Genomic DNA, 17,262 nt, shown 5'->3' with positions numbered 1-17,262 from the left:
TAACCCAGTATCAAAGCCTGATGTTTTGTCGGCAAGAAAATTGGGTTGAGTAGAACTGGTGGTGTAAGTAAATTCCGGAGCGTAATGACCTTGTTTACATTTTCCCCACAAAATCATTCATTGCCCTTGGAATTGAGCAGCATCGTCCTACACAAACTCTTTTCTTTCAGTCGAAACCATGCACACGTTAAGTTAATTTCCCCTTCAATACACACAGGTGCTGACACATTAATTCCGATATTGGGGCCCTCGCTCAAGGTTTTTCTTCCACACCTCACAACACGTTCCTCCTTCACCCATACATATTCACATTTGTCTCCTTTTTCAGCTCAAGTCAAATTCCGCGGAATATTCTGACCTGGCAGCCTCGTTCTTCTCAGAGCCACACCAACTGTCAGCACTCGCTTATACAATACTTTATATCAAAAATTCTCTATGGGGCACCTGGGTGGTTCAGTCAGTTAAGCGTCTGACTCTCATAATCTCACACAGTTTGTGGGTTCGAGCCCCGAGTCAGGCTCTGTGCAGACAGTGGAGAGCCTGCCCAGGATTCTCTCTCTCCCTCGCTCTCTGCCCCTCCCCGACTCTCTTGCTCTGTCTCAAAATAAATAAATAAACTTAAAAAAAAAAAAATCCTCTATGTATGATGCTTGGGCCAGCCGTGTCAGCATCTCCCAGAAAACTTGTTAGAAATGCAAATTGTCAGGCCCCACCCCAGGCCTGTGGAATCAGGAATCCTGGGGTGGGGGTGGGGGGGACACCAACCTGTGTTTTTGTAAGTCTTCCAAGTGATTCTAACACAGTTTAAACTTGAGAATCACTGCCTTACACTGTTTCCTACTGAATCATGTGAACACTTCTTGCTTTCCAGGAAGATTGAATCTAAGCATACCCTTACGTTTTGTAATTCTCTTATAAATTCCTTTTTCCTTAGTTGTTTTTTGAATTCCAGTTAGTTAACATACGGTGTAATATTAGTTTCATATGTACAATTTAGTAGCACTTACATGCAATACCCAATGCTCATCACAAGTGCACTCCTTAATCCCCATCACCTACTTCACCCATCCCAAAGTATCTCGCATAATGGCATTATGCTGATTCCATAACCCATTGTTGATTTAATAATAAATTTAATAATAAATCCTTGTTTATCTATGAAGCATAGTCTCTGAATGCTCAAAGCCGGTCAGTGGGCACCCATTTTTGCACTTAGAGAGACATGAGCCATGGTCTGTTTGCTTTAAATAAATCACACATGTCAGTGTATATTCTATTAGTAATCAGAGTTATTTGTTGCCTTGTCTGGCACTCTTCCCAATGTTATTAACAACTGAAAGGAAGATTCTATGTCAAGGTTAGCTAGGAGAGAAAGAGAGAAACAGTGGAGAGGGAGCTGGGTTGAGATCACATACTATCTATTGGTAAAGACAACTTTCTAGCCAGATGCAAGGCCTCTGGCTATTTTTTTGGTAAATGGTCTCTGTTTCTTTTGCTTCTTTTCTTTCCAGCCTTTGTTTCTCTTCTTTGAGAAGAGAAGGTGTCTCCTTTTTGCCTTTTTCCTTGCTTTATAATCTGCTGTCTCTGACTCCCAGGCCTTGGCTCGGCAGCTCGGTGGCTCTCACGTCCACACAAGTCACTGGCACCCGGTTTAGAGGTCACACTGTTCGTGATGTGCTAGTGAATGCTTAACGGTCACCTCTCTGGAAATAACACCAATTTCTCTGGTGTAGGTACTCTCAATGTGGCTAATTTCAAGCTGTCATTGGGGCGTCATTAAACAAAGAATTGGGGAGAGATACACAGTAGCACATCACAATTTAATATTCCTACCATACAGATAGGATACGTGTATCATATGCCCTCAATGGCATATAAGAGTAAACTGGAGGCAAAGAAATAGGAAGTGATAAGTTTTGAGTATTTATTACCGTTGTTTTATTTCTTTACAGATTTACCAAACTTGGTTTTTAAAAGTGACTTTTTAAATTTTGATTCCAGTGTAGTTAACATGCTGTATTATATTAGTTTCAGGTGTGCAATAGAGTGATTCAACAACTCTATACGTCACCCATGGGGTGTTCATTGTGATAAGTGTACTCTTGATCCCCTTCACCTATTTCACCCTCTGCCCACCCCCCTCCCCTCTGGCAGCCATCAGTTTGTTGTCTAGAGTTGAGAGTCTTTTAACAACCAGCTTACAAAATTTTTGACAATGTGACAGTTGACTGTCTGGGGGCAACCCCCCCCACACCCCTGCATCCTGCCCAAACTCTGGTGTGTTTGGTACCAAATGCTACCCCAAGTCTCCTTCTAGCTCCAAAATCCAACCATTTTCCTCTTGTATCTATAGATAGAAAATGTCTGCAGCTTATTAATATCGATCTTGGATGCCTTCCTCTCAAAAGAAAAGACTGTTATAATTCGGGCCTTACTCACCCTTCGAAGACTTTTAGGCAAACTGGACAAGGTGACCTACTCTTCTTTGTGTATTAGGATTGCTTCCAGCTACTGCCCTCTGATGGATCACGTGAGTTACAGTTACATACGTGACATCATTCGGTTTTATAGATAAGCTGAAGGCCCAGAAGATAGGCATTTTGTGCAGAAGCACCATCTTTTCCAGAGATAACAATATGAGCCAAAGAAGTACAATCTCTCTCTATATAGTTATATACATATAAAACTAACCCGTGAGGACCTGGAAAAGTCGGCCCATAAGAAAAGAGAAGCAAAAAATAGCCTCTGTCTTTGCATGAAAGAGGAATTGTAGCTCAGTAGCTGTATCTTGGCTAACCCTGGGTCTGGATTCCCTGGGTTCAAATCCCTGTTCTGCCTCTTATGAGCTGTGAAATGTTGAGCAGGTGACTTAGTCTCTTAATGTTCCAGCCTCTCCCCCTATAAAATAGAGACAGTGGCAGGTGCATTATGGGCATTAGAGATGACGGGTACAATGCCCCAAATGTGTTAGTTATTATCATATAAAACTCTAAGTAAAAGGTCTTTCATCAAAAAGTTGTGCATTTTGAAAATTCTCATTTTGTATAGTAAATGTGTTCCAGAAAAGTTGGGTGAAAGCAAGATATTTTAATAAGCAACAACACTTTGGTATGCCATGGAGAATCTATTTATTTTTAAACACTTCTATGAGTTGTTTGTGAACCAGAGAATTATTTCGTAGAAAATTATTTTGCCAAAATTTATAGGCTCTTAATTATTCAGGTTTCATTGAAGAAGGGAACAGATTATTAAATTATAAAAAAAAAATAAATTTAGTGGCAAAAATTATTTTCATAAGGACATAGTAATAATAATGGTAAATGGATTTATTGAGCATTTACTAAGTACCAATCACTATTCTAAGGGATTTACATGGACTACCTCATATAATTCTCTAAACAACTCTATTACTATTATCCAGTTTACATGTAAGGAAAATAAAGCAAAGAGAAATGAATATTTGGCCAAGTTCACACAGTTAATAAGTAGTGGGAATGTCCATGTAATAAATTATTTCCAAAATGAAATCACTTGGGAAAAAAAAACTAAACTAAACTAAACTAAACTAAACTAAATAAATAATCAAACCAAACCAAATGAAAAGAGGCAAAACCAGAGAGGAAAGTACCAAATATCGATTTACCCTAAGTCATCCCTCGGACATAGAGTATTTGAAAACTACTGGATATCAATGAAACTATGACACTATGTGTCTCCATTTTTTTTTTAAATTTTTTTTAATGTTTATTTATTTTTGAGACAGAGAGAGACAGCGCATGAACGGGGGAGGGTCAGAGAGAGAGGGAGACACAGAATCCGAAACAGGCTCCAGGCTCTGAGCGGTCAGCACAGAGTCTGACGCGGGTCTCAAACTCACGGACTGCGAGATCATGACCTGAGCCGAAGTTGGCCGCTTAACCGACTGAGCCACCCAGGCGCCCCGCTATGTGTCTCCATTTTAAAAGAAAAGAATAATTTGCTCAAGCTTAATCTATGGGGAATAAAAACAGGATTTCATCAGGTGTGGGGCACTAAAAGCTCTTTCCACTGGTCCAGATAGGCTTTCAATGGTTAGCATATCTTCCTGTAGACTAAGGATACAACAGGTAACCCACAGATGAATGCACTTTGTGGGTGTGTTACATTTGGCTGTCATTTTATGTCATTGGTGTTACATTTAGACTGTTGTCTGAGTCCATTATTTTTAAACTGGGAGATTTCTCACAGAAATCTGAATTGTAAATGAAATACCAGAAGATTTGAGAATACTGGAGCCCACAAACCCATTTGGCAACAGTCTGCAGGAGCTTGGTGCCCTCTGTGAGAGAGGCCAGAGCCCTCTGCTTCAAGCCCCGCCCTCTCTCCCTGCTACCTGCTTTGCTTGTTTACATCAGCTTCCTAGCCCCAAGGACATGACTTGATGACCATTGCTTTAGGTTTTAGCTTTCTTCCACATTTGTTACCTCCGGGAAGGAACATACAAAGCCACATTAGCCATTTGTATTTTGCTGGGAATATATCTAATATATTTCTGAAAACAGAAAGGAAAAGCAATTAATGAAATCATGAACAAAAACTGGGAAGTGATACGATATTTTTAAAGATTAACCTTTTCTCTGACTTGCAGTTTTTCTCTCCTAGCTTTTTATAATCCCAAAACCTTCCTATTTGGCATAAGCAAGCTCTTAGAAACCTGGTTCTTATGCCAATATGCAAAGAGTTCCCATTGGTATTCACCAGTAATCTGCAAAGGCCTCCAGCCTTTGAATGCACCATGGTTACTTTAAGCACCTTTATAGAAATTACTTCCAGGTTATACAGATTATTCCAATTTATATTTTTAGAACGTTCTTAAATACCGTCTTCCTGAATTTAAGAAACACTTTTCACAGGGAATTTTCATAACGCATCTGAATTTGATTAAGCGAATCTTTATTTTCCAATCAGAAAAAAGCTGACTACTTAGACTGAGATGAATCTTTTCTAAAAATAAATGATAATTATAATTATATATATGTATGTATGTACATATATCTACATGGTATATATACACATATAGTATATATACATGTAAATATATTTAAACATATATACACAAGTGTGAGATATGTATCTCCCACTGCTTAAAGAAAAAAGCCTTAGTAATATCCTCATATGTGACCTTTCTCTGTGTGCATATTGTAGAGTAATGAAGGCATTCGGAGTATGGCCATTCGACACTTTGGTGAATTACTCAGGGACATGAGTCATTACATGTGGATGCTAAATGATGTGGTTCTTGGAGGCTTGGTGCCCCTGATCCTGTTTTTGGAGGACACAGATATCAGTGTAGTTAAAGTAAGTCCTGTGATCTCATTTTTCCTAGTTTTGCATAGAATCATAGTGTTTTTGGTAACATCAGACGAGCAGATCCTCAGTGACCTTTTTCTGCTTCACAGGCATGTAGACATACATTAACAATCTGTACCTCAGAATTAAACTGGTCAACATCTTATTTGCTCAAAGACAAATATTACAATTTTGAGCTGGTGGTGCTCAACATCTGTAACAATCTTGTAAGTAACCCCACAATGTTTACTACCTTAGGAGTTCTAGAAATAACTTGAAAGGAGACCCAAAGTGATGAAAGGTGTGTCAGGGACAAGAGTGGACCCTGGAGAAGGAATGTGAAGAAAAGATAAGACATGAATAGTTACAAGCCAGGGCTTAAGACCAGAAAAAAATTAAATTTTCTGCTTCTTCCCCAACATGGATCGCCTCTGATTATCTTTCTCCAACCCACTTACTTTGAGCTACGGATGGTGATAAACGTAGGAACAGCATTTCAGATCACCAGAAGCAAAACTGGAGTTACTTTGTCGTCATCTTAATGAGCTGGTGTTCTGGAAACCAGCATGAATTGCAGCAATAGACAAGTGGGGCTGGAAGAACGCTACGCAAAAGTTGGAAACACAAAGTTGGGCTTAGGAATCATATAATAAACTGAATAACATCTCCAAACAAAAGGGTAAAGTGTATACGTAGATATCTCCAAGGTTTAAATTGCTCCTAATTTGGTATAAGCAACCAAGCTCTTTTTTCTGGAAGCCTCTCTAGAAGAAACATGCTTTTGCCAATGACTGAGATTGCGCCCCCCCCCCAGTGGGATTTTCGGCGTGTTTCTCATGAGAACTACATTACAGATTTGATATCTGACACCTTGGGGTTCCTGAGAAGCTCCCGAATATATCTGAGGAAAGCATCAGTTATTTTAATTGGTAAATAAAATTCAATTCTCATTTTTTAATTTGCCTTACAAGGTACAGAATGGGGTAGCAGCTGGAAGTCTTTCTTTTTTTTTTTTTTTTTTAATTCTTTTTTTCAACGTTTATTTATTTTTGGGACAGAGAGAGACAGAGCATGAACGCGGGAGGGGCAGAGAGAGAGGGAGACACAGAATCGGAAACAGGCTCCAGGCTCCGAGCCATCAGCCCAGAGCCTGACGTGGGGCTCGAACTCACGGACCGCGAGATCGTGACCTGGCTGAAGTCGGACGCTTAACCGACTGCGCCACCCAGGCGCCCCTGGAAGTCTTTCTTAAAAAAATACAAATTTTCTTGGTTTATGAGGGGCAGCACCTGCCATGGTGGTATCTATTAATCAAAGTTAGATATGTGATGAGAATAGAGTTCTATTTGCTAACACAGTAAGTATTATTATACAAAGTGCATTCAACAGGATGAATTTCAGATTTTAAGATGGTGGCAAACCATTGCTAATTCTTCCCCTTCACTGCCTAAAAATCTACCCAAAGAGCAAGAAGAATATAAAAAATACAAATACCATCTTCAATAAAACAGGACAACTGTAACTACAAATTACAGATGAGGAAATGCTACTGAATCCAATAAAGTTCTTTCAAAAGTGTTGTGGCGGGAGGGGAGGTGTAGGAAGATTCTAACAGAGGACAACTAAAGTTTTTGATCTTGTACAAACCCGACCAAACAGGGGTTTTGTCCCCCCTCACTAGTTTGTTACCATAAAGATTGAAATTAATAAACCTTTATTTGGAATGACAGGAAGTGAGCTCCCTGTTTGGTAGTGGGATCTTCCCTTGACCCTATTTAGCATCATGGAGTAGCAGGGGCACCCAGGACTGAGGAAATGGTCATGTCAGTCGGACTTGTAGAGAGGAGTCTGTCAGTCAGCGAAGGTAGAAGACAAATCAAACCAGGCTCATCACTAGAGCTCACAATCTCTCTGGGGCTTAGAGGAGCAACGCAACACAAACGTGCAGAAAATCCTGTGTCATAAGAACTTTATTTCAAACCGGAAAGAGCTCCTATCCTGAATTCTACCCTGGAACTTTCTGCAAACAGTCCTCTATAACTAATATTGCAAGATCCCAAAATAAATAATTGAAAAAGGCATTACCTTTCTACAGAGGTATTTCCATGGGGAAAATGGAGGACAAAAAAAAAAAATTAGAAACTGTTTCTACAGACCAGATAAAAACCATGATATATATTTCTGTGAACCCAAAACTTTGTTATGTAAAGATCTAAGGTATAATGTCAACACACGGGCAGTATATGATAGGAGAATGGGAGCACAGGAAAAATCAGCTTTCAAAGAATGGGGGGAAAGCGTAAGAAAAAAACTACATAACCATCAGTACACTATAACCAGCAGAAGAGAAAATATAGCTTGTTGAGAACCTTAGGAAGGAGGGAACAACAGGTACAGGGTTGAGAAATGCTAGCAAGAGGAATGAAAACCGGCAAGAAACAGTTTGAAAAGCTAAGGGGCAATGAGCAATCCAGAAGATAGATAAAAGAAATGCCAACTATGCATAAATATCCCTGAAGAAGAAAAATGATTAGGGGCACCTGGGTGGCTCAGGCAGTTAAGCGTCCAAATTCGGCTCAGGTTATGTTCTCATGGCTGGTGAGTTTGAGCCCCGTGTCAGGCTCTCTGCGGTCAGCTCAGAGCCTGGAGCCTGCTTTGGATTGTGTCTCCCTCTCTCTCTGCCCCTCCCCGATTCGCATTCTGTCTCTGTCTCTGTCTCTCTCTCTCTCAAAAATAAATAAATATTAAAAAAATTTTTAAAAAATTTTTAAAGAAAATGATTAGAGCAAAAAGGCGTTCATTCCAAAGGTATAACTTAAGGGGCTCCTGGGAGGCTCAGTCGGTTAAGCATCCAACTCTCGGTTTCCGCTGAGGTCATGATCTCATGGTTTGGTTAAGTTTGAGCCCCACGTCAGGCTCTGCCTTGACAGTGCAGAGCCTGCTTGGGATTCTCTCTCTCTCTCCCTCTGTCTCTGCCCCTCCCCTGCTCATGCTCTCTGTCTCCCTCAAAATAAATAAACTTAAAAAGGAGGTATAATTTAAGAAATAAAAGAATTAAATAAACTGAGGTCTGATAAAATGTTTTTCAAGAAACATTTTATACAGAATGCAGCATTAAGACATTTCCTAATGAAGTTATGGAACTTCACAGTTAAAGAATTCTTTGAGCATTTAGGGGGGGAAGTGTCATCTATAAGTTACAAAATAAGTAAATCTGGCCTTAGATTTCTCCACTTCGGTATTCAACCCTAAAATAAAGTAGAATAGTGCCTACAAAATCCTAAATGGAATGAAAAGAAGAGAGAGGAAAGAAGAAGGAAGGGAAAAGGAGAGAGCACCAAAGAGGGGGGAAAGGAAGAAAAGAAAAAGAAATAAGAGTCCCGGGGGGCGGGTGGGAGATGAGTGAGGGAGGAAGGAATGAAAGAAGTACGGACAGACGAAAGGAAGGAAGGGAGATGGAAAAAGAAACTACAATGTGTGCAATATTTCTATGGAAAAAAAAAAAAAACCTTGCAAGTATTACTGAAAGACACAAAGAAGATCTGAAAAAATAGAAGGGTATAAACCAAATTTTGGGAAAGAAAGAATCAAATTTAAAAACGTGCCAGTTCTGGGGTGCCTGGGTGGCTCAGTCCATTGAGCGTCCAACTCTTGATTTCAGCTCAGTTCATGACCTCAGAGTCGTGAATCCAAGCCCCACATCGGGTTCCACAGAGCCTGCTTGGGATTCGCTCTCTCTCTTTCTCCCTGTCCTTTCCCCCCTCTCTAAAATAAATAAATAAACTTAAAAAAAAAAACAAAGAAAATAAAATGTGCCAATTCTTTCCTACATGGATCTATGCATGGAATGCACTGCCAATTCGAATATCAGTATGGCTTTCTTTTTGCAAAACTGACATGTTGATTCTAAAAATAATGTGGAAAGTTAGCACGCAAGAATATCCAGGAAATTCTGACCAAGAGAAAAAAAAAAGATGGGGCCAGGGGTGGGGGTGGGGGACTAGCTCTATCAGATATTAATACAGCTACAGTACTTAAAATCACATGGAATAAATAGACAAACAAGTAGAACAAAGTACCGTCCAGAAATAACTATCAAAACATGCAGTGTTTTAAAGTGAATCATTGGCTTTAACTAACAGGGATGAGAATATAGAATCTTCCTTAAATAGCTTCGGGACACCTGGTGAGCCATCTGGAATTTCAAAAATTATTTCATTCCTATCTTACTTACTTACTTCAAATAAATTCCAGATAGTCAAAGGCTCATATGCTAAAAATGAAACCATAATGATAAATAAAGTAGAATAGTATGGAAAAATTTATTGTATAGTCATGGGGTGGGCAAGACCTTTCTAAAGTAAAGGTCAAAATCTAGGAACCATGAGGAAAAGATCGATAAACTATGAAAAAAAAGTAAATACTTCTGCAGGGCAAAACCACTATAAACAGTCAGAACCCAAATTGAGATGATACCACAAATGAAGGGTGAGTTCTCACTGTCCGAAGATTCTTTATAAATCCATAAGAAACGACAAGAAATTCCTAAAAATTCCCATTATCAGCATAGAATTCTGTAAAAAATAGCTGACATTTAATAAAATAAAATTAAAAAAAAAAACCAGACATATAGAAAGAATTTTTTAATGCAAGAAAAAACCAAACAGTGGAAATAGAATCCAGCATATACAATTCTTGAATGAGCTTTAAAATAGAAATTATAAATGTGTTTAAAAGATTAATAAAATGGAATGCATAATTCAGTGGGTAAAATTAACAGCAGATTAGAAAGACCTGAAAAGAGACTTTGAGAATTAGATCTGTCAGAACAAAATATTCAGCTTCAAGATCAAAGTTTGAAGAGATAAGAGTAGAAAATAGGAAAAGAGCATAAGAGTATGAGACATGGTGAAAAGGTGAGAAATACACATCCATAAGGAGAGAGGAAGAAGAATGAGACAAAAATATTTGAAGGGTAAAGGCCAAGAATTTTCCAAAACTGAAATAAGGTAATAACAAGAAATAACACATCTAGGTTTGTAAAAGGAAAATAAAACTTTTAAAATATGTAGATAAATAATTATATTTAAAAATATTTAGAACACTGGAAGGAATTCAGAAAAATTGTTTGTATTAATACATAAACTTAGCAAGCTTTCTAGACATAGCATCAAAATACAAAGATCAATCAGATTTCTATATACTAAGAATAAACCATCGGGAAATCAAACTTTTGAAAATGCCTAATACAATAGCACCAAAAAATCCTGAAATAACTCAAAATAAAACTACAGAACCATGCCCAAGATGGGTACAGAAAACCAGAAAACCCTGAGACAATTTTTAGAAACTTAGATGTGTAATGTTGGTGGACTAAAGGATCAGAGAGTATGGTAGCTTCGACTCTTCCCCAAACTGATCTGTAAATTCAGTGCAATCCCAAACAAAATCTCACCAGGGGGGCTCTGAGTGTGAGTGAGTGTGTGTGTGTGTGAAATGAGGGGCGCCTGGGTGGCGCAGTCGGTTAAGCGTCCGACTTCAGCCAGGTCACGATCTCGCGGTCCGAGTTCGAGCCCCGCGTCGGGCTCTGGGCTGATGGCTCAGAGCCTGGAGCCTGTTTCCGATTCTGTGTCTCCCTCTCTCTCTGCCCCTCCCCCGTTCATGCTCTGTCTCTCTCTGTCCCAAAAATAAATAAAAAACGTTGAAAAAAAAATTAAAAAAAAAATTGAAATGAGACAAGCTGATTCTAAATTTTACATGAAAATGTAATGGTTTGAGAATAGCCAAGATGATTTAAGGAAGAACCACAACGTTGAAAACTTATACTACTGGGTAGATATCAGGACACAGTATACATTAAGGTAATGTGGCAGTGGCATTGTGATCGAACGAAGTCAAGACACTACCCCCCCCCCTTGCCCCCGCCACACACACAATTATGATACAAGTGACCCTGCACAGCAGTAGGGAAAGGACAGTGTTTGCTTTAACGGTTCTGGGTTAATCACACAGGGATATAAAAAATATCTTGACTCCTATTTTATGCAATATAATTACAGTTGGATCTACAATCCAAAAGTGTAAGAGGTAACACAATAAAGCTTCTAGAAGTAAATACTGAGTAGTAGGATACCAGGATGACCTTGAGACAGCAAAGATTTCTTATAAGGACCCCAAAATTCACTAACCATAAATAAAAAGATGGTGAACTAGACTACATTAAAATTAAAGACTTCTGTTTATTAAAAAAAAAATGGAAAAGTTTAGCCCCAAAGCAGGAGAAGAATTTGTAAGGCATGTAACATTTAAAAAGATTAGTACCAGGGCGCCTGGGTGGCGCAGTCGGTTGAGCGTCCGACTTCAGCCAGGTCACGATTTCGCGGTCCATGAGTTCGAGCCCCGCATCGGGCTCTGGGCTGATGGCTCAGAGCCTGGAGCCTGTTTCACATTCTGTGTCTCCCTCTCTCTCTGACCCTCCCCCATTCATGCTCTGTCTCTCTCTGTCCCAAAAATAAATAAACGTTGAAAAAAAAATTTAAAAAAAAAAAAAATAAATAAATAAAAAGATTAGTACCCAGAATAAAAACGCCTACAAATACATAAGTAAAAGACAACTCAATATAAAAACAGGCAAGGGACTTGTCAGAACAGGCATTTTACAAAAGAAATATAGAAGTGGCCAATACCAACAGGCACATGAAAAGATGTTCAGCGTCGCTCCTTATCAGGGAAATACAAATCAAAACCACACTCAGGTATCACCTCACGCCAGTCAGAGTGGCCAAAATGAACAAATCGGGAGACTATAGATGCTGGAGAGGATGTGGAGAAACGGGAACCCTCTTGCACTGTTGGTGGGAATGCAAATTGGTTGCAGCCGCTCTGGAAAGCAGTGTGGAGGTTCCTCAGAAAATTAAAAATAGACCTACCCTATGACCCAGCAATAGCACTGCTAGGAATTTATCCAAGGGACACAGGAGTACTGATGCATAGGGGCACTTGTACCCCAATGTTCATAGCAGCACTCTCAACAATAGCCAAATTATGGAAAGAGCCTAAATGTCCATCAACTGAGGAATGGATAAAGAAATTGTGGTTTATATACACTATGGAATACTACGTGGCAATGAGAAAAAATGAAATATGGCCTTTTGTAGCAACGTGGATGGAACTGGAGAGTGTGATGCTAAGTGAAATAAGCCATACAGAGAAAGACAGATACCATATGGTTTCACTCTTATGTGGATCCTGAGAAACTTAACAGGAACCCATGGGGGAGGGGAAGGAAAAAAAAAAAAAAAAAGAGGTTAGAGTGGGAGAGAGCCAAAGCATGAGAGACTGTTGAGAACTGAGAGCAAACTGAGGGTTGATGGGGGGTGGGAGGGAGGAGAGGGTGGGTGATGGGTATTGAGGAGGGCACCTTTTGGGATGAGCACTGGGTGTTGTATGGAAACCAATTTGACAATAAATTTCATATATAAATAAAAAAAAGAAAAAGAAATAAATAAATACAGAGTGAATTCAAGAAAAAAAATAATAAAAGTGGCCAATAAACACTATATAAAATTCTTATTAATCATGACCAAAACAGCAAAGAAAATCACAGTGTGATGCCACCAAATCCATGAGAATAACTGAAAGGAAAAAGACTAACAATGTCAAGTGGTAGGAGGCAAAGCAATGGAAATGTTCATAGTTACAGGTGGGAGTGAAAATTGATACAACCACTATGGAAACTGTTTAACGGTAACGATTAAAGGGGAAGATAAGCATATCCCTTAGCCAATAAGTCTTCTGCTAGCTACATACCAAACATTAATGCGTACAAATGCATACCAAAATTTATGTACAAGAATGCCCATGATAATATCATTATTCGTATAGCCTCAAATTGTTCAGCAGCAGCAGAATGGATTTTTTTAAATGCTGCATTCATAAGATGGAGTATCACATAACAGCGTTCAGCAAACTTTTTCTGTAAAGGAACAGATAGTAATTGTTTTAAAATATTAGTACTGTTGGTCTCTGTCAAAACTACTCAGCTCTGCCATAAAAGTAGAATGGATAAAAGTAGCAATGGATAATACATAAATATATGAGCCAATGAGCTTGGCTTTGTTCCAAGAAAACTTTATTTGCCAACTCCTGATATGTAGCAGTGGAAATGAATGAACTATTGCTTCATTAAAGAAGTTGGATGAACCTCCCAATAATGCTCAACAACAAGTTGAGCTAAAGAATAATCTAAGGGGTGGGGGAGGAGATTGGGAAGGGCATGCCAGAGACTTCTGGAATGGTAGCAGTTTTTCTATTTAATGACCTAAGTGGAGCTAGAAATGTTCTCAGTAATCATGCACTGAGCTGTGCCAATATGATTTATGCACATTGATACACATAAATATATCTCCATAAAAAGTATCATTAAATAATAATTATTTGAAAGCACTAAAAGGTGTTCCAAGGATAATCTAAGACATGGTTTGCTTTGAGGAAAGCTATGGAGGCAGCTAGATTAGAGGATGCATTTCCACAATGTATTTTGGGGTCACTCTAATACTACTTTGTGCGTAGGGTACTTGGCAAAATCAGGTGGCCATTTACTGCTCAGAGATGAAATTGAAGTCATGCTTGAAGGTAAGTGTTGAAGTTATAATGAAATCTGTATGTATGAGTTATGTATAAGTCTAAATGAATTCACTGTCTGTGATTCAATTCACATAGGTGTTCTATAATGGTGCCAGGGACGGGAGGAGGGTGGTAGGGAGGAATCAATGGAAAAACTAGGTTAAAGGGTATCTTTTTTCTTTTCTTTTCTCTTCTCTTCTTTTATTTCTTTTCTTTTCTTTTTTCTTTTCTTTTCTTTTCTCTTTTCTTTTTTCTTTTCTTTTCTCTTTTCTTTTCCTTTTCTTTTTTTCTCTTCTCTTCTCTTCTCTTCTCTTCTCTTCTCTTCTCTTCTCTTTTCTTTTCTTTTCTTTTCCTTTCTTTTCCTTTCTTTTCCTTTCTTTTCTTTCTTCCTTTCCCTTTTCTGCTTCCCTTTCCTCCCTTCCGTTCCCTCCCCTTTCTCCACTTGCACCGGAGAGAATTAAGGAACAGTGTTTGCTCTCAAGATGTCCGAACTTTGGCATCTCTCTCTTAGCCTCTATTTCCTCATCAGGATCAGATTTACAAACAGGTGGGATAGAAAATAGGGTGGCAGCTTCCCTCCCTTCCGTGTGTGTGTGTGTGTGTGTGTGTAATAGACTTTATTTTTTAAAGCAGTTTTAGATTTACAGCAAAATTGACAGGAAGGTACAGAGATTTCCTATATACCTCCTGCCCTCACAATGTTGCACAGCCTCCCCCACCATCAACGTCTCCCCCACTCCAGATGTTTGTTACAACTGATGAACCGACATCGACACATTATGATCTTCCTTTTTTATTCCCTCATTCCCCCCATTCACTCATTTCTTCAATACCTACCTGTGGACAACCTGCAAATGCTAAGCCCTGTAATTCTGCCTCCGTGTCCTCAGAATCTTCTTTCTCCCCCCCTTCTCTTCCTGCTCCTTCTCCTCCCTTTTCCACATCTGTCCTCCCCTCCCCCCACCATTTCTTCTTGTTAAGAAGAAAATAACTCCCACAAGCCTGGTGTCTGGATATAATGACATTAGCCTTTTGGTATATGTATTATCTCAGATATTTTTCAAGAATATAAGCTATTATATATTTATTTTTTGAATTACCAAAAAGGTGTGTAACTTTCTCATTTCCTCATATATTCATGCCAATATTCATATATTCATGCCAAGAAACAGGGGTTTGCATCATCGTGGTAATATGTGTGTGCCATTTCATTATGATATGACGGATTTTTACGTGGTTCTCTGTTGATGAATGTTTAGACAGATTCCAACTTTTCTCATTATTATGAGTACTACTGAGCCTCTTGATGAATGTATATTTATGCCATGTAGCAGAATGCTTAGCACATGACAGGCACTCAGTCAATGTTTAGTGAGAATTCCTATTTTTCTTTTATTTATTTTTTTTTTAAATTTTTTTTCAACGTTTATTTATTTATTTGGGACAGAGAGAGACAGAGCATGAACGGGGGAGGGGCAGAGAGAGGGAGACACAGAATCGGAAACAGGCTCCAGGCTCTGTGCCATCAGCCCAGAGCCTGACGCGGGGCTCGAACTCACGGACCGTGAGATCGTGACCTGGCTGAAGTCGGATGCTTAACCGACTGCGCCACCCAGGCACCCCCCTATTTTTCTTTTAATGAGGTCTGGTGGGGATAGCAGATAAAACTTCCAGGCTGCTTCTAGCCAAAATAGTGAAATTTAAGGGTGGAGAGGAGAGAAGGAGAGACTCTGTGAGACATAGTGTTTGTTCAGGGTTTGAGCTTCTCGACCACAAAAGAGACGTCTTGAACTAAAGGTTCTTCTGCTCTTAACAGCTATTGACAGAGTGCTTTGGGATGAAGATCCCATCATCAGGCAGTTGGCAGAAATCACCCACAAAATTTTTAAGGAAATAGCCCATAGACTGACGTCCTCACACGTTAAACAAACTTTCCGAAGATTATTTCACTTCATCTATATAAAAAAATTGAAGCCTCTTTACAATTATAACTGGCCCAACAACCTGGCCAGCAGTCCTATGAAGATTAAGGAAACCGATGGTGACAAGGAAGGACTTACCGATGAGAATTATGTATACATGTTTGTAAAGAATGAGACTTGAAGAACTTCCCAGAAGAGGAATGATTTTCCTTTCCCACCTGATGACTTGAGTCTATAGTTACGTGCTTTTCTGAAGGATGCTGGAAGCCTTTCCTGTCGCTTCTTAACTCTCTATTCAAATGGAGAAATCTATTGCTTCTTTATGTTTGATGCTGAGCAGAGAGTTCACCTCATCAAATCCGCTAATAAAATTGAAAAATCATATAAGCAAAGCATTTGATGAGAAGCTCTTGATTTTGATCAAATCAACCTGCGTCTACTGAACACCTTCCAAGTACCAGGCACGATGCTAGGCGGTGGGGACATCTGGATGATATAAACAGGGTTTCTGTTCTCAGGAGAGTCACAGCATGGCTGTTTCATCCTGCTTGGGCAAATGCTGCCCAGGCAAGTTTCAAAAAGGAAGGAACGGAACTTGCACTGCAGGACGAAGGGGAGCCCCTGTATTATTGCATTCTTGTTGGAGACACTGAGGCAAGAAGAGTGTTGGGGGAGAGATAGAGACTTTGTTAAGGACACAGGTCGGCAAGGAAAGAGTGGGGAGAGCTGAGGCCTGTGGGGAAGGTGATGCTGTGCCCATCACTTTAAACTTTTTGAAATGAAAATAGGATAACCCGTCCTAGTTAGTGGTGACCATTGCCCTCAGGATCTGGTGTCCCGCCATCCTGACCCATCAGAAAGTCCTCAATGGTCTTGCCTGACCTGTTGCTTGGGCTCATCTTTCATTCCCCTCACCGTACCTCCCTCCCACCCTGTGCTCCCTCTCTGGCATCAACCCCTCCAGCCACAGGAAACTACCGGTAACCCCTACGGTTCAGGTGTTGTGTCTTTGTAACGTGTCAACTCTCAACGCTCGCACATTTCCACTGCTTCGTGGGCCCACCGCACTGGTGTGGGGTAGCAGTCACTGCATCTGCCCTGGGGTCCTCCTTCCACCTCTCTGACTTTTGAGCCAGTGAGTTTAGTTCCATTGACACCAGCTTCTCCTGTGGGACAGCCACGGACGGTAGAAGCCATAGGAGACTACCGCCGCTCCAAGACTGTGGGTTCTACCCCGTCCTTGCTGTCCTACTTTACACCCCCCCTTCCCTTCCCAACCGCATTGAGCTTGAGACTTCAAGCTTGGCATCAATGTGAAGATGACAGTCTTGCGGAGACTACGTCCCCCATGGTTGCTTGCAGTCACATCCTTGGTCGTGCCTCTCTA

General features: G+C 39.9%; 1 protein-coding gene across 1 annotated transcript in view; it reads left to right on the top strand.

Annotated features, from left to right (window-relative positions):
* Positions 1–16,270, top strand: part of MROH9 (maestro heat like repeat family member 9) — a 47,076-nt gene extending 30,806 nt beyond the window's left edge. Inside the window, exons 12-17 of the mRNA XM_040451647.1 lie at positions 2,354–2,530; positions 5,185–5,337; positions 5,439–5,559; positions 6,159–6,257; positions 13,900–13,962; positions 15,770–16,270. Of these exons, the coding sequence (XP_040307581.1) occupies positions 2,354–2,530; positions 5,185–5,337; positions 5,439–5,559; positions 6,159–6,257; positions 13,900–13,962; positions 15,770–16,056 (900 nt within the window). The 3' untranslated portion in view covers positions 16,057–16,270. The remainder of the gene's footprint in view (positions 1–2,353; positions 2,531–5,184; positions 5,338–5,438; positions 5,560–6,158; positions 6,258–13,899; positions 13,963–15,769) is intronic.
* The last annotated feature ends 992 nt before the right edge of the window (positions 16,271–17,262 follow it).

Source organism: Herpailurus yagouaroundi, unplaced genomic scaffold, assembly GCF_014898765.1.
Source record: "Herpailurus yagouaroundi ecotype Mexico unplaced genomic scaffold, PumYag 205, whole genome shotgun sequence".
In the NCBI taxonomy this organism is placed as follows: Eukaryota; Metazoa; Chordata; class Mammalia; order Carnivora; family Felidae; genus Herpailurus; species Herpailurus yagouaroundi.
The sequence above is the reverse complement of the archived record's forward strand: the minus strand, read 5'-3'. Positions and strand labels throughout refer to the sequence as shown.